At 45.6% G+C, this 18,404-nt stretch overlaps 1 protein-coding gene across 1 annotated transcript in view; it reads left to right on the top strand.

Moving 5' to 3' along the window:
• col16a1 (collagen, type XVI, alpha 1) overlaps positions 1-18,404 on the top strand; it is a gene marked incomplete at its 3' end in the record, with an annotated part of 565,824 nt that overhangs the window by 79,223 nt on the left and 468,197 nt on the right. The window contains exons 6-8 of the mRNA XM_059954228.1: positions 5,353-5,628; positions 6,403-6,483; positions 16,079-16,219. Coding sequence (XP_059810211.1) covers positions 5,353-5,628; positions 6,403-6,483; positions 16,079-16,219 — 498 coding nt within the window. The remainder of the gene's footprint in view (positions 1-5,352; positions 5,629-6,402; positions 6,484-16,078; positions 16,220-18,404) is intronic.

Raw genomic sequence — 18,404 nt, 5'->3', positions numbered from 1 at the left:
GAGGTACCAACTAGAGAGGTTGCAATATTAGATCTCTTATTAGGAAATGAGTGACGGATGTGTATGTGGGGGAACAATTTGGTTCCAGTAATCATAATACCATTAGTTTCAAGTTGATCATAGCTAAAGATAGATCTGGTCCTCGGGTTGAGGTTCTAAACTGAAAAAAAAGGCCAAATTTGAAGAAATGAGAAAGGATCTAAAAAGTGTGGATTGGGATAGGTTGTTCTCTGGCAAAGATGTGATTGGTAAGTGGGAGGCTTTCAAAGGAGAAATTTTGAGAGTGCAGAGTTTGTATGTTCCTGTCAGGATTAAAGGCAAAGTGAATAAGGAACCTTGGTTCTCAGGGATATTGGAACTCTGATAAAGAAGAAGAGAGAAATGTATAACATGTATAGGCAACAGGGAGTAAATAAGGTACTTGAGGAGTATAAAAAGTGCAAAAAAAATACTTAAGAAACAAATCAGGAGGGCTAAAAGAAGACATGAGGTAGCTTTGGCAGTCAAGGTGAAGGATAATCCAAAGAGCTTCTACAGGTATGTTAAGAGCAAAAGGATAGGAAGGAATAAAATTGGTCCTCTTGAAGATCAGAGTGGTCGGCTATGTATGGAACAAAAGAAATGGGGGAGATCTTAAATGGGTTTTTTGCATCTGTATTTACTAAGGAAACTGGCATGGAGTCGATGGAAATAAGACAAACAAGTAGTGAGGTCATGGAACCTAGACAGATGAAGAGGAGGAGGTGCTTGCTGTTTTGAGGCAAATCAAAGGAGATAAATCTTCAGGACCTTGAAGGAGACTAGTGTTGAAATTGCAGGGGCCCTGGCAGATATATTTAAAATGTCGATATCTGTGGGTGAGGTGGCGGAGGATTGGAGGATAGCTCATGTTGTTCTGTTGTTTCAAAAAGGCTCAAAAAATAATCCGGGAAATTATAGGCCAGTAAGTTTGACGTCTGTAGTAGGTAAATTATAGGAAGGAGTACCAAGAGATAGGATCTACAAGTATTTGAATGAACAGGGACTTATTAGGGAGAGTCAACATGGCTTTGTGTGTGGTAGGTCATGTTTGACCAATCTAGTAGAGATTTTCAAGGTGGTTACCAGGAAAGTGGATGAAGCGAAGGCAGTGGATGTTGTCTACATGGTCTTCAGTAAGTCCTTTGACCAGGTCGTGAATGGGAGGTTAGTTAGGAAGATTCAGTCACTAGGTATACATGGTGAGGTAGTAAATTGGATTAGATATTGGTTCAATGGGAGAAGTCAGAGAGTGGTAGTGGAGGATTGCTTCTCTGAGTGGGGGCCTGAGTGGTGTGCCACAGGGATCAGTGCTGGGTCCATTGTTATTTGTCATCTATATCAATGATCTGGATGATCATGTGGTAAATTGGATCAGCAAATTTGCTGATGATACAAAGATTGGAGGGGTAGTGGACAGTGAGGAAGGTTTTCAAAGCTTGCAGAGGGACTTGGACCAGCTGGAAAATGGGCTGAAAAATGACAGATGATGTTTAATGCGGACAAGTGTGAGGTATTGCACTTTGGAAGGACAAATCAAGGTAGAACATACAAGGTAAGTGGTAGGACATTGAGGAGTGCAGTAGAACAGAGGGATGTGAGAATACAGATACATAATTCCCTAAAAGTGGCGTCACAGGTAGATAGGGTCGTAAAGAGAGCTTTTTGGTACATTGGCCTTTATAAATCAAAGTATTGAGTATAAGAGTTGGAATGTTATGGTGAGGTTGTATAAGACATTGGTGAGGCCAAATTTGGAGTATTGTGAGCAGCTTTGGTCACCAAATTACAGGAAGGATATTAATGTTGAAAGAGTGCAGAGAAAGTTTACAAGGATGTTGCCGGGACTTGAGAAACCGAGTTACAGAGAAAGATTGAATAAGTTAGGAATTTATTCCCTGGAGTGTAGATGAATGACGGAAGATTTGATAGAGGTAAATAAAATTATGATGGGTATAGATAGAGTGAGTGAATGCAAGCAGGCTCTTTCCACTGAGGCTACCAGAGGACATAGGTTAAGGGTGAAGGGGGAAAAGTTTAAAGGGAACATTTGGGGGGGCTTCTTCACACAGAGAGTGGTGGAAGTGCGGAATGAGCTGCCAGATGAAGTGGTAAATACTTTTGACATTTAAGAAAAACTTGGACAGGTGCATGGATGAGAGGGGTTTGGAGGGATATGGACCAGGTGCAGGTCAGTGGGACTAGGCAGAAAAATGGTTCGGCACAGAAGGGCCTGTTTCTGTGCTGTAATGTTCTATGGTTCTATGGAAGTTTTTCCACAGTGAGGTGGGAAAAAGTTTCACTCTTTCAACATAGTGATGGTGAAATTTCCAAATCAGATGGTGCATGAGTTGAAGGAAACTTGGGGGTGGAGGTGTCTGCATGTCCCTGATGCCCTTGTACTGAGGGTTCGGAGAGGAGTCAGGTTAGCAGGTCACTATTGTGCTTGAAGTGGATCAAGCTGCCACACTGGTGTGTCTGTGATTGTGGGGATTCCTGATCGTTGCCATCATATGCTAATTTAAGGAGGCGGGAAACTTTTCTCCATGCTCCTGACTTGAGCTGTGCTGTTGGAGGGATGTCTTTGGAGCATCAGTTGCTAACTGTAGATTTCCAGTCATCGGTCTTAGCGAACTTATAGAATGAGTTGTCTAATTAGTGGTAATGGCCAAAACATTGCTCTATCCATCTACTGTCCTCACTGTCAGAGTAATCAGTCTCCAGTCAGTTCCATTCACTCATGGCTAAAATACAGGATACAGCAAAGACTGTGGGCTTGCACGTGACTTGCACTCACAGAAGATAGAAAATACACTCAGCGGCCTCATTACAAGGTACACCTGCTTGGTAATGCAAGAATCTAATCAGCCAATTATGTAGTAGCAACTCGGGTGATAAAAACATACAGACGTGGTCAAGAGGTTCAGTTGTTGTTCAGGCCAAACATCAGAATGGGGAAGAAATGTGATGTAAGTGACTTTGACTGCAGAATGATGAGTTGTATCAGATGTGGTGGTTTGAGTATCTCAGAAACTGCCGATCTCCTGGGATTTACACACACACCACAGTCTATAGATTACAAAGAATGGTGCAAAAAAAATCCAGTGAGTGGCGTTTCTGGTAGCATTAATGCCTTGTTAATGAGAGAGGTCAGAGGAGAATGCCCAGACTGGTTCAAGCTGACAAGAAGATGGTGGTAGGTCAAATAACCATGCATCACAACAGTGGTCTGCAAAAGAGCATCTCTGAATGAACAAGTTGAACCTTGAAGTGGATGGGCTAAAGCAGCAGTAGACCATGAACATATTGTACACCCAGTGGCCAGTTTCTTAGGTTCAGGAGGTACCTAATAGAATGGTCACTGAGTGTAGAGGAGTACAGCCCCTGCAGTTCCTGATGTTGAGACGACCTTTTAACCCACTCAAGGTCCATCTAACCTTTCCTTCCCATGTAGCCCTCCATGACTAACGCAAAGGAGCATCTTACTGTTAGATGTCCCTGATGTATCATTCTAAGTGAATTTGCATACAGCGTAGGGATTCCTTCCTACAGTGAAACGGAGGTGAGAACACACTTAGAGAAAGGATGGAGGGAGTGCCATGAAGGTTCAACAGACTGGTCTCTGAGGAGAGTAGGACTTCCTCATTTGGAGAGGTCAAGCTGACTTGCCTTGTATTCACCCGTGATTGAGGGTTGTCCAAACGAGAACTTACAAAATTCTAACATGGCTTGACAGACTCTACTTGGAAGGCTGGAGTGTTTGCAATGAATGGTGTCCATTTGAGAACATAGAAAGAGATTCAAGACTGGCATGAGGAGAACTTTATTCACTCAGACGTGATAGACCCTAGAAATCCACTTCCACGAAGATCTGTAGACAACACCCTGTCCATCTTTGATGCCACTTTCAATGAGTTGTGCCTCTATACTATTACACCCCTGAGTGCCCAACCATTCAAGGTATAAGCTCTGCTGTTTTGAATTTCCATATGTGGATCTATGGCAGATGGGGCACTGAGGAATATGTAATTTTTGCATTAGCTGTGTCACCAGGTGCCCACATGCCCACTGGCATGTCCTGGTAGTGATAGGCACGTGGTGCTGGTGTGTTGGAGGTCTTGTACGAAACTAGTAGAGAGTAAATAGGGATAGCAGAATTTCCTACCCAAAACCATGACGTCTCATGAAGTCTGCAGTCACTTGTGAGGACTCCTATAGCTTCTCCCTCCCAGATGTACATTACTGTGTGCTACACCTGTCCCTACACCTCCTCTCTTACCACTATTCAGGGGCCCAAACAGTCCTTCCAGGTGAGGCAATACTTCACTTGTGAGTCTGTTGGGGTCATCTATTGTATCCCGTGCTCCCGGTGCGGCCTCCTCTACATCGGCGAGACCCGACGCAGATTGGGGGACGGCTTTATCGAGCACCCCACTCCGTCCGCCACAACAGACAGGATCTCCCGGTTGCCACCCACTTCAACTCTGCTTCACATTCCCATTCGGATATGTCCATACATGGCCCCCTCTACTGCCATGATGAGGCCAAACTTCGGTTGGAGGAACAACATCTCATATACCGTCTGGATAGTCTCCAGCCCCTTGGTATGAACATCGAATTCTCCAACTTCCAGTAATTCCTTCCCTCTCCCTTCTCCCATCCCACCTTCACTCTGTCTCCTCTTCCAGCTGCCTATCACCTCTCATGACTCTGCCTTCTTCTACTACCCATAGTGCTTTCCCTTTAGTTTGCTTCTTCACCTCTCCTGCCTATCCCTCCTGCTTCCCCTCCCCCACCCCTTGATCTTTCCTCTGGTTTTCCACCCTCCTCCCACCTTCTTTATAGGGCCCCTGCCCCCCGCTTCTTTAGTCCTGACGAAGACCCGAAACTTTGACTGCTCCTTTCAGATGCTGCCCGACCTGCTGAGTTCATCCAGCTTGTTTGTACACCTTGATTTGACCACAGCATCTGCAGTGTACATTACTGTGTTCCTGGCCCCTCTTGGACCTCCTCGGAATCCTGCTGGAGCATTTGGGATGTGGGCGAGGAGATACGATTCTGTACCAACAGCCACACCGGGGTGTCACCTGACCAGCTTTGAATGTCCCCAGATGTTGGAAGCAAGAAATTCCTCGGCAGGGCTTTGTCCTGTCAGAATCTTGAGCCATAACATTTGATTTTTACACACAGTGACTTGTTGGCTGTTCTAAAGAAGGGCTGTCTGTCCTCACGTGGCTATGGGACTGCAATAGCAGAGCCACCAGATGTCCTCCCCTTTAGACAGTGAACCAGCTGGCTTTGATCTTCACTGACTGTCTTCTTTGTTCCTTTTAGTTTTCAGTCCACATGGACGGGAGGGACAAAACAGTGGAATACAAGGCCAAAGGTCGTTTCCAAGACTATGTGCGTTGGGTGTTCAGCGGTGAAGGCATTGCTGCCCTATTTGATCAACGATGGCACAAGTTGACAGTCAGTGTACAGGGCAATGTGGCCTCTCTCTACGTAGACTGCCGCCTGATCGAGATCAAATCGGTGGAAGAGAGAGCCAGGATCAGCAATGAGGGGCAGGCAGTAATGGGCAAGCTCACTGAGGACAACAGGCCAGCTGAGGTTAGTACCATCTGTCCTACAACCCATCATATATGGCGCTTATCCTCCCCAGAACAGGGAACCATGGGAATCTCGTGTCTGTGTCCAGTGTTGCCATAGTGACAATGTCAGAGAGCCTATCACAAGAGCAATTAATTTGTGCATCATGGTGAAATACTTGCCAATAGTTAGCACAGTAGTCAGGGGGAACCCTCCAATTCCAATAGATAACTCTAGGCCACTGAAGGGGGAGATGCTGATTGGGTCCCTTTCCACTCCCTGTGAAAGGCTGATTGGATCTCATCCCACATCCTGTTGAAGGGGGAGATGCTGATTGGGTCTCAATCCATACCTTGTGAAAAAGAAAAATGCTGATTGGATCCCATTGCACACCCTGCTGAAGGGGAACGTGCTGATTGGCTCCCATCTTACATCTGCTCGGTATAGACTAAGACAGGGCCCTGCAACTGCTCTCTCTGTCTGGACAGCAGCAGGTAGAGGGGTAGGAGTCTGTCTGGTTCCCCTTAGCCTGAACTCCACCTGGAATGGACAATATGTTGGGAATATTTATGGTCAAATTGCCCCACCTGAATAGTAGTAATAACATTGCTGAGGTGTGATGGAAGTGCATGGTCCCCTCTATAGGACAGAGTGGGTCTGCTGGCTGTGACCAGCTCTAGCCATCACTGCCGTACTCATGGTGGTGCTGGGTTGCTGGAGACAGCGCCTCCAGAAGCTGAGCAGCTACTAGTCAGATGTGGAGCTCACCTCTCACTGTCCCACCTCTCTGCACAGGTTGATCTACAGGAGATGATTCTATTCTGTGATCCTCTCGTGGCGGAAAAGGTGACATGCTGCGAGATTCCAGGTGTACGGGTAAGTGTCCACTCTCTGCATTCTTGTGATCCCACCAGAATCCTAATGGTGTTCCCTGATCCCAGAAACCTGGCCTGCTGAGTATTTTCAGAACACAGCTGGAAATTTATGTGTACACTTCTGGTCAGGAAGTATGTGATTGCACAGGAAGTGGTACAAAGATTATGAAGATGTTACCAATGATGGAAAGGTTGAGCAATAAGGGAGAGATTGACAATACTGGAGTTATTTTCCTGAGAACACTGAAAACTTGAGTCTGTAACCAAATATCTGAAATGCCACATGACTTTCTAAGGTCAGGATAATCACTGGCTGTTTCACAGTCTGCAAGAGAGTGATAGACAGCACACTGTGGATTGGTCGGTGTCAGTGGTCAAGCCACCAATAATCCTGAGCTGAAGGAAGCCATTCAGCCACCCTGATGGCAGGAGAAGAGTTACCTGGCTTCATCTCACACAGAGCTCTAAATTCCATCCCTAAGAATCCTCAGAAATTTCCCTACCACTAACATGAGACTTGCCAATCTGTAATTTCCAGGATTATCCCTGTTCCCCTTCTGGAATAATTGAACACCATTAGTCACTCACAGTCCTTTGTGTTCTTGCCTGTATTTCAAAAGGGAACAAAGATACTGGTCAAGGCATCTACAATTTCTTCTCTTTCAGTAAGCTTAACCTCCTCCATCTTGGAGCTTAGGTCACCATGAGTGCCTGTAATGTGGTGAGGAACAGCCTCCCCACCAGCCTGTTCACCCTCATCATTTGCCTTTTCCTCTTTGAACAATGACATCTTGTTTGCTTATTCATTTCCCAGGCAGGAGATAGAAGTATTAACTCTTAACCTATCCTAGACTTCGTATTTGGTTGTAGACTCAAGTTTTCAGTGTTCTCAGGAAAATAACTCCAGTATTGTCAATCTCTCCCTTATTGCTCAACCTTTCCATCATTGGTAACATCTTCATAATCTTTGTACCACTTCCTGTGCAATCACATACTTCCTGACCAGAAGTGTACACATAAATTTTCAGCTGTGTTTCACTGCAGCAACCGTTCTGGAAATACTCAGCAGGCCAGGTCTCAGACTTTTCATCAGATAAAAGAGTAGCCAGAGCAATACTGGAGGAACTCAGGCTGAGACCCTTCAACAGTTTATTCATTTCCATAGATGCTGCCTGACCTCCTGAGTTCCTCCAGCATTTTCTATGTGTTGCTCTAGATTTCCAGCATCTACAGGTCCTCATGTTTATGAGAATAGTCAGAGATCTGTTGGTTTTGAGATGCAGAAAAAGAGGAGGGGGAAGAGAGAATCAGAGGAAGAGATGTGACATAAGGAAAAGGAAGAAGTTAGATAGGACAGTAGAGGGATTACTGATTTCAGGATGGAGGAAAGAGGTGAATAATTGTCTGAAAATGACTGGCAAAGGGACTGTATGAACATGTGCAATGAGAAGCTTATTTGCAGTAGATTTGCAGGCACAAAGTATCAGATTCATTGCATTCATAAGCAAAATATAAATTATGCAAAATTTTCCAAGAAAGAACACAGAAGAAAAGAAATCCAATGCAATGCAATATTGGTCACAGTGTTACAATACTGAAGTAATTGATCAGATTGTTATGATATTGAATTGAATTGACTTTATTTCTTACAAACTTCACATACATGACGAATAAACATCTTTATGTTACATCTCCGTCTAAGTGTGTGATGTGCAATCATAGTAATTCATAATAAATGGAACAGTTAATGTAATATAGAGTACACAAATCAGTGTGAGTTCATCAGTCTGATGGCCTGGTGGAAGAAGCTGTCGTGGAGCCTGTTGGTCTTGGCTTTTATGCTGCGGTACCTTTTCCCTGTTGATAGCAGCTGGAACAGTTTGTGGTTGAGGTGACTTGGGTCACCAATGATCCTACAGCCCTTTTCACACACCTGTCCTTGTAAATGTCCTGAATCCTGGGAAGTTCACATCTACAGATACACTGGGCTGTCCGCACCACTCTCTGCAGAGTCCTGTGATTAAGGGAGATACAGTTCCCATACCAGGTTGTGATGCAGCCAGTCAGGATCCTCTCAGTTGTGCCCTTGTAGAAAGTTCTTGGGAATTGGGGACCTATACCAAACTTCCTCAACCATTTGAGGTGACAGAAGCACTGTTGTGCCTTTTTCACCACACGGCTGGTGTGTACAGACCACGTGAGGTCCTCGGTGATGTGGATGCCGAGGAATTTAAAGCTGTTTACCCTCTCAACCCCAGATCCATTGATGTCAATCGGGGTTAGCCTGTCTCCATTCCTCCTGTAATCCACAACCAGCTCCTTTGTTTTTGCAACATTGAGGGAGAGGTTGTTTTTTTGACACAACTGTGTCAGAGAGATTACTTCTTCCCTGTCGGCCACTTCGTTATTGTTTGAGATATGGCCAATTAATGAAGTGTCATCAGCAAATTTAAAGAGTAGATTAGAGCTGTGGGTGGCAATACGGCCATGGGTATGCAGGGAGTAAAGGAGGGGACTCAGTACACAGCCCTGAGGGTATTGAGAGTCAGAGGGGTGGAGGTGAGGGAGCCCACTCTTACAACCAGCCGGCAATCTGTCAGGAAGTCCAGGATCCAGCTGCATGCGGCAGGATCAAGGCTGAGGTCCCTGAGCTTCTTGTTGAGCCTGGATGGAACTGTGGTAAATGCTGAACTGTAGTCCAAGAACAGCATTTGCACATAAATATCCTTCTCCAGATGTGTAAGGATGGTGTGTAGGGCAATGGCTTTTGCGTCATCTGTTGATCGGTTGTGTCAGTAGACGAATTGTAGGGGGTCCAGTTTGGGTGGTAGCAAGCTTGCAGATGTAATCCTTGACCAGCCTCTCAAGCATTTGCTTAATATTGAGGTGAATACGGTAGGATGCCGGTTGTTCAGGCATGTTACCTCGGTCTTTTTTGGTACTGGGACGATGGTGGATAATTTGAAGCAGGAGGGCACTCTACACTGGGAGAAGGAGAGATTAAAAACATCTGTCAACACACATGCCAGTTGTGCTGCACACATCCAGAGTACTTGTCCTGGGACGTTGTCCAGCCCCACAGCCTTGCGACTGTCCACTTGTTGGAAACCTGCGTACCTCGGCCTCAGAGATGACCAGGTTGCAGGTTGTAGCAATGGCATTTCTCAGAGGCTCAGAGCTAGCGACACTGAACTGAGCGTAAAAGCGATTGAGCTCATCTGGGAGAGAGGCCATGATGTTGGCGGCACCAAATTGAATGGCTTTGAAGTCTGCGATGATATGCAGCCCTCGCCACAAGTCACGTGTGCTATGCGTTGTGAATCTTAACTTAATCTTGTCCCTATATTGTTGTTTCACAGCCTTGATAGCTTTATGTAAATCATAGCTGCTTTTCTTGAGCTCTAATTGATTGCTAGCAATGTAAGCTCGATGTCGCACTGTAAGTGCTCCTGGCACTGAGGTATTGGTCAGACTGTATTACTATAGCAAGGTATTGATTGGACTGTGAAATTATACTGATATATTGATAAGACTGTGAAATTATAATGAAGTATTGATAAGATGTGCTACAATACTGAGGTATTGATGACTGTTATTATACTGAAGTATTGATAAGACTGTTACTATATTGAGGTATTGATAAGACTGTCTTATTGTACTGAGGTATTGATAAGACTGTGCCAGTTCATTCAAGAACTGAATGGTTGAAGGAAAGAAGCTGTTTCTCAACCTGGTGGTGTGGGATTTCAGGCCTTACAAACTCCTGCATGACGGTAGCTGTTGGAAGGTGGCATGGCCTGGACGGTAGACATCTTTGATGATGGATGTTGTCTTCTTGAGTTAGTATTTATTGTGGCTAGTACCAGTGGTTGGGAGGGATGGGACCATGAGGTATTGAGCAGAATCTGCAGATTTTTTTTTGTTCCAGGATATTCAAATTGCATTACCAGACAGGATGCAACCAGTCAGGATACTTTAAATAGTACTTCTGTTGTTTTTGAATCTGATAGTGAGAAGGATATGTTGAATTTGGAGATTATGTTGTCCAGAGGTTCTTCAGAAGTCAAGAATGAAGCAAAAGTCTTATGGTTACAGTTGTTTTATGACATGTTCATCCCAGTACAGGTCAGAGAAGTAACAAAGCAACTCGAGCATACTCTTTCCTTTTATATTGAACCAGTTTAGATAAGAAAATATTTTTTAAATTTTTTAAATCGAAGCAAGAGGCAGAGAAGGAAGAGGTAAAAGAAGCTGGAAAGAAGCTGTGTTTTTTAACTGATCGGGGCAAAAAGGCTAGACTGCGCAGGAGTGTGATGTAGTGCGCCAAAGGTTTAAAAGAAAGACCGCCATATACAGCGGCCATCGTCGGAATGGACTGAGGCAGAGTGGGTCGGCTTTGGCTCAATCAGGCTTCAGCGAGAACAGGCAGAGGTGAGGTTGAACAGGGCGCGACGGCGCAAGCGCGTGAAAGTCAGCCTCTGGGATCAGCGGGGAAATATAAAAAGCGAGCAGAGGCTGAGGACGATCTTCACTCCAGGTGAGGTAAGGCCGGGTAAGCTCCTTTAATTAATCTAATTAGCTTAGGAGTAGGTAATGGAGGCAGCAGTCGAGTGCTCCGTTTGCAGTATGTGGGAAGTCAGGACGAGCACAGCTGTCCCTGATAACTACACCTGCGAAAGGTGCATCCAGCTGCAGCTCCTGACAAACCGTGTTAGGGAACTGGAGCTGGAGCTGGATGAACTTCGGATCATTCGGGAGGCAGAGGCAGAAATAGACAGGAGTTTCAGGGAGGTAGTCACCCCCAGGAGTCAGGAGACAGGTAGCTGGGTAGTCAGGAGAGGGAAGGGGAATAGACAGGAAGAGCAGAGCACCCCTGTGGCCGTTCCCATCAACAATAAGTATACCGATTTGGACACTGTTGGTGGGGATGACCTACCAGAGACAAGTTGCTGTGGTTTCGTCTCTGGCACCGAGACTGGACCGTCAGCTCAGAATGGAAGGAGGGAAAAGAGGTGAGCAGTAGTGATAGGGGATTCGATAGTTAGGGGGACAGATAGAAGGTTCTGTGGAAGAGATCAAGAATCCTGGATGGTCTGTTGCCTCCCTGGTGCCAGGGTCCAAGATATTTCAGATCAAGTTCTCAGTATTCTCAAGAGGGAGGGTGAGCAGCCGGATGTTGTGGTCCATGTCGGGACCAATGATGTGGGTAGGAAGAGTGAGGAGGTCCTGAAAGGTGAGTTTAGGGAGCTAGGTGCCAAGTTAAAGGACAGGACCTCCAGGATAGAAATCTCAGGATTGCTACCAGTGTCACGTGCAGGTGGGTTTAGAAATACTAAGTGCAGATCAACACGTGGCTGGAGTGCTTCAGATTTATAGATATTTGGGCAGTTTTCCAGGGAAGGTGGGACCTGTTCCGGCAGGACGGTTTACATCTGAACTGGAGGGGGACAAATATTCTTGTAGGTAGGTTTGCAAAAGAGGATCCAGTGGATTTATACTAGATACGAGGGGGAGGGGAACCAGAGTGTAGGAGCAGATGTGTGGGAGAAGGAAGAAAAAGATGGTAAAGTTCTTTGTACTGTTAGAGATAAACAGAGAGGAAGAGGTGGAGAATTTCTTAAATGCATTTATTTTAATGCTAGGAGCATTGTAAGAAAGGTGGATGAGCTTAGAGCATGGATTGATACCTGGAAATATGATGTTGTAGCTATTAGTGAAACTTGGTTACAGGAGGGGTGTGATTGGCAACTAAATAATCCTGGATTTCGTTGCTTCAGCTGTGATAGAAATGAAGGGGCAAGAGGGGGAGGTGTTGCGTTGCTTGTCAGAGAAAATATTACAGCGGTGCTCTGGCAGGATAGATTAGAGGGCTCGTCTAGGGAGAGTATTTGGGTGGAATTGAGGAATGGAAAGATGTAGTATCATTTATAGACCACCTAATGGGGAGCGAGAATTGGAGGAGCAAATTTGCAAGGAGATAGCAGGTATTTGTAGTAAGTACAGGGTGGTGATTGTGGGAGATTTTAATTTTTCATACATAGACTGGGAAGCCCATACTGTAAAAGGGCTGGATGGTTTGGAGTTTGTAAAATGTGTGCAGGATAGTTTTTTGTAGCAATACATAGAGGTACCAATTAGAGAAGGGGCAGTGTTGGATCTCCTGTTAGGGAATGAAATAGGTCAGGTGACGGAGGTATGTGTTGGGGAGCACTTCGGGTCCAGTGATCACAATGCCATTAGTTTCAAAATAATTATGGAGAAGGATTTAGACTGGACCCATGGTTGAGGTTATTGATTGGAGAAAGGCTAACTTTGAGGAGATGCGAAAGGATTTAGAAGGAGTGGATTGGGACAATTTGTTTTATGGGAAGGATGTAATAGCGAAATGGAGGTCATTTAAAGGTGAAATTTTGAGGATACAGTATCTTTATGTTCCTGTTAGGTTGAAAGGAAAGGTTAAAAGTTTGAGAGAGCCATGGTTTTCAAGGGATATTTGAAATTTGGTTAGGAAAAAGAGATATCTACAATAAATTTAGGCAGCATGGAGCAAATGAGGTGCTCAAGGAATATAAAGAATTTAAAAAGAATCTTAAGAAAGAAATTAGAAAAGCTAAAAGAAGATATGAAGTTTGCTTTGGCAAGTAAGGTGAAAATAAATGGACAATAGGTGCAGAAGTAGACCATTCGGCCCCTCGAGTCTGTACCGCCGTTCTGAGATCATGGCTGATCATTCACTATCAATACCCAGTCCCTGCCTTGTCCCCATATCCCTTGATTCCCCTATCTATCAGATATCTATCTAGATCCTTCTTGAAAGCATCCAGAGAATTGGCCTCCACCGTCTTCCGAGGCAGTACATTCCACACCTCCACAACTCTCTGGGAGAAGAAGCTCTTCCTCAACTCTGTTTTAAATAACTGACCTCTTATTCTCAATCCATGCCCTCTGGTACTGGACTCTCCCAACATCTGGAACATATTTCCTGCCTCAATCCTATCAAATCCTTTAATTATCTTAAACGTTTCAATCAGATCCCCTCTCAATCTCCTCAATTCCAGTGTGTACAAGCCCAATCTCTCCAATCTCTCTGCGTAAGACAGCCCTGCCATCCCAGGAATCAACCTAGTGAATCTACGCTGCACTTCCTCAATTGCCAGAATGTCCTTCCTTAAACCTGGAGATCAAAACTGTACACAATATTCCAGGTGTGGTCTCACCAGGGCCCTGTACAAATGCAAAAGGACATCCTTGCTCTTGTACTCAATTCCCCTTGTAACAAAGGCCAACATTCCATTTGCCCTCTTCACTGCCTGTTGCACTTGCTCATTCACCTTCGTTGACTGATGAACTAGGACTCCTAGGTCTCTTTGCATTTCTTCCTTACCTAACTCTACACCGTTCAGACAATACTCTGCCCTCTTGTTCCTGCTTCCAAAGTGGATAACTTCACATTTATTCACATTGAATGACATCTGCCAAGTATCTGCCCACTCACCCAGCCTATCCAAGTCTCCCTGTATTCTCCTAACGTCCTCTTCGCATGTCACACTGCCACCCAGTTTAGTATCGTAGAAAACCGAAGGGTTTCTACAGTTATATTGATAGTGAGGGATAAAATTGGTCCCTTAGAGATTCAGAGTGGACAGCTATGTGTGGAGCCGAAAGAGACGGGGGAGATTTTGAACAATTTCCTTTTTTCGGTATTCACTAAGGAGAAGGATATTGAATTGTGTAAGGTGTGGGAAACAGGTACGGAAGTTATGAAAACTATGATGATTAAAGAGGAGGAAGTACTGGCGCTTTTAAGGAATATAAAAGTGGATAAATCTCCTGATCCTGACAGGATATTCCCTAGGACATTGAGGGAGTTTAGTGTAGAAATAACAGGGGCTCTGACAGAAATATTTCAAATGTCATTTGAAACGGGGATGGTGCCGGAGGATTGGCATATTGCTCATGTTGTTCCATTGTTTAAAAAGGGTTCTAAGAGTATCCCTAGCAATTATAGGCCTGTAAGTTTGACGTCAGTGGTGGATAAATTAGTAGTAAGTATTCTGTATAATACTATATATTTTATATATATATATATATATATATATATATCTATGTGTGTGTGTGTGTGTGTATATCTATATATATATATATATATATATATATATATATTTATTTATTTAATTATCTGGATGGACAAGTTCTGATTAGGAACAGTCAACATGGATTTGTGTGTGGAAGGTCATGTTTGACAAATCTTACTGAATTTTTTGAAGAGGTTACAAGGAAAGTTGACGAGGATAAAGCAGTGGATGTTGTCTATATGTTCTTCAGTAAGGCTTTTGACAAGGTTCTGCATGGAAGGTTAGTTAGGAAGGTTCAGTCTTTAGGTATTAATATTGATGTAGTAAAATGGATTCAACAGTGGCTGGATGGGAGATGCCAGAGAGTAGTGGTGGATAACTGTTTGTCAGGTTCGAGGCTGGTGACTAGTGGTGTGCCTCAGGGATCTGTACTGGGTCCAATGTTGTTGGTCATATACATTAATGATCTGGATGATGGGGTGGCAAATTGGATTAGTAAGTATGCAGATGATACTAAGATAGGTGGTGTTGTGGATAATGAAGTAGTTTTTCAAAGCTTGCAGAGAGATTTAGGCCAGTTAGAAGAGTGGGCTGAAAGATGGCAGATGGAGTTTAATGCTGATAAGTGTGAGGTGCTACATTTTGGTAGGAATAATCCAAATGGGACATACATGGTAAATGGTAGGGCATTGAAGAATGCAGTAGAACAGTATTATCTAGGAATAATGGTGCATAGTTCCCCGAAGGTGGAATCTCATGTGGATAGGGTGATGAAGAAAGCTTTTGGTATGCTGGCCTTTATAAATCAGAGCAATGAGTATAGGAGTTGAGATGTAATGTTAAAATTGTACAAGGCATTGGTGAGGCCGAATTTGGATTATTGTGTACAGTTCTGATCACGAGTTATAGGAAAGATGTCAACAAAATAGAGAGAGTACAGAGAAGATTTACTAGAATGTTACCTGGGTTTCAGCACCTAAGCTACAGGGAAAGGTTGAACAAGTTAGGTCTTTATTCTTTGGAGCGTAGAAGGTTGAGGGGGGACTTGATAGAGGTATTTAAAATTATGAGGGTGATAGATTGAGTTGATGTGGATAGGCTTTTTCCATTGAGAGTAGGGGAGATTCAAACAAGAGGACATGAGTTGAGAGTTAGGGGACAAAAGTTTAAGGGTAACAGGAGGGTGAATTTCTTTACTCAGAGAGTGGTAGCTGTGTGGAATGAGCTTCCAGTAGAAGTGGTAGAGGCAGGTTCGGTATTGTCATTTAAAGTAAAATTGGATAGGTATGTGGACAGGAAAGGAATGGAGGGTTATGGGCTGAGTGCGGGCCAGTGGGACTAGTTGAGAGTAAGTGTTCGACACAGACTAGAAGGGCCGAGATGGCCTGTTTCCCTGCTGTAGTTGTTATATGGTTATAAACCATTAGCTGTTTCATTCCCAAAGGCACTGCCTGGCCCGCTAAGTTCTCCCAGCACCTTCTGTTTCTATTTTTTGTTGTTCATCCTCTGCCTTCCTTACAGTGTGCAGTGGACCTGCTGCTACCGAAGAAAAGACGGAATGCCGAAGTGAAGAAGAGCGGGATAATAACTGGAGCTCTGCCTCAGCTACGCCGGGAGGTCGAAACCAAGTGCTTCTGTGCCGATGAGAAGTCAAAGACAAAGGTGAGTCAGACTGATACCCTGGTGATATCATATTGGTGCTACTGACTGAAGACGCATGTGATACACCATCAATAACTCACACTAAGACGTAAGGCGAGATATCGGCTTTTATTGACTGGAAGAAGGAACCAGGAGTGAGTGTCTATCATACAATGTCCTGGAGACTGAGGCCGAGCGTCAGGCCTCAGATCGCCTTTATACAGGGGCCTGTGGGAGGAGCCACAGGAGCAGTCAGCAGGGGGCGTGTCCCGACAGGCACATAGTTCACCACATTCACCCCCCCTTTGTTTGAAAGAGTCCTCATGTGGCGAAGTTTCTTACAAGTTAAGTCTATCAGGTGGTCGAATCTGTCGCTGCGATCTACGTAGCACCGGCTGTGACCGCATAGATGCCGGCAACATTGGTGATTGCACAGGGGACGGAGGTTGCGCTTGTTCTTGCCCACTAGGCGCTGGTGATCCCTCACGCATGTGCGAGGCGCCTGGTATAAATGCATACAAAACGCCCGGTATACAAGTGTCGTGAGGAGTCTGTGTAGGGCCTGGTGAGTACGGTGTCACCTCTGGTGCAGGGTTCATAGCTACCGGAGAGCCTTCAGGGTAGTGGTCTGCTGCACCTGTGGGTGCCAGGTCGCGGATGGAGACCGTGTCCTCCCGCCCATCAGGTAAGACCACGTAAGCATACTGGGGGTTCGAATGTAGAAGGTGAACCCTCTCTACCAGCGGGGAGTATTTATTGCTCCTCTCATGTTTCCGGAGCAGCACTGGCCCCGGGGACGTCAGCCAAACTGGTAGGGTGGTCCCAGTGACAGACTTCCTGGGAAAAGAGAATAGGCATTCGTGAGGGGTGGCATTGGTGGACGTACATAACAGAGAGCGGATAGAGTGCAGTGCCTCAGGGAGGACCTCCTGCCATCGAGAGACCGGCAACCCTTTTGACTTAAGGGCCAAAAGTGTGGCCTTCCACACTGTGGCATTCTCCTGCTCCACCTGGCCATTACCCCGGGGATTATAACTCGTGGTCCGACTGGTAGCAATGCACCTAGCCAGCAAGTACTGGCGCAGCTCCTCACTCATAAAGGAGGACCCTCTATCGCTGTGGATATAGCAGGGATACCCGAACAGAGTGAAGAGCTGGCGCAGGGCTTTTATGACGGACGTGGCAGTGGTGTCGGGGCAGGGGATGGCAAAGGGGAACCGTGAGTACTCGTCGATAACACTGAGAAAATAGACATTGCGGTCAGTGGAGGGAAGGGGGCCCTTAAAGTCAACACTCAGTCGTTCAAAAGGGCGGGTGGCCTTGACAAGTTGTGCCGTGTCAGGACGGTAGAAGTGCGGTTTGCACTCAGCGCAAATTTGGCAGTCCCTGGTCATCGTCCTGATGTCCTCCAGGGAGTATGGCAGGTTCCGAGCTTTCAGAAAATGGTAAAATCGGGTGACCCCCGGATGGCAAAGTTGTGCATGAAGGGTGTACAGCTGGTCGAGCTGTGTGCTAGCACATGTTCCCCAGGATAGGGCATCAGGGGGCTCATTGAGTCTGACAGGCCGGTACAGGATATCATAGGTGTAGGTGGAGAGTTCTATCCTCCACCGCAAAATCTTATCATTTTTGATTTTGCCCCGCTGTTGGTTGCTGAACAGGAATGAAACCGAGCGCTGGTCGGTCAGCACGGTGAACCTTTTGCCAGCAAGAAAGTGCCTCCAGTGCCTAACAGCCTCCACTATGGCCTGGGCTTCTTTCTCCACCGCGGAGTGCCAAATTTCGGAGCCTTGGAGGGTGCGAGAAAAGAATGCTACTGGTCTGCCTTCCTGATTGAGGGTAGCAGCCAGAGCGAAATCGGAGGCATCACACTCCACTTGGAAGGGAGCGGTCTCGTCCACTGCATGCATCGTAGCTTTGGCAATGTCCGCCTTAATGCAGTTGAAGGCCGCGCAGGCCTCAGCAGAGAGGGGAAACGAGGTAGACTTGACCAGGGGGCGAGCCTTGTCTGCGTAATGGGGGGACCCATTGGGCGTAATAGGAAAAAAAACCCAGGCACCTTCTGAGGGCCTTGAGAGTTAGTGTCTATCATACAATGTCCTGGAGACTGAGGCCGAGCGTCAGGCCTCAGATCTCCTTTATACAGGGGCCTGTGGGAGGAGCCACAGGAGCAGTCAGCAGGGGCGTGTCCCGACAGGCACATAGT

This window comes from Hypanus sabinus, chromosome 30 (genome assembly GCF_030144855.1).
Source record: "Hypanus sabinus isolate sHypSab1 chromosome 30, sHypSab1.hap1, whole genome shotgun sequence".
Lineage (NCBI taxonomy): Eukaryota > Metazoa > Chordata > Chondrichthyes > Myliobatiformes > Dasyatidae > Hypanus > Hypanus sabinus.
This window is presented reverse-complemented; position numbering and strand designations above follow the sequence as displayed.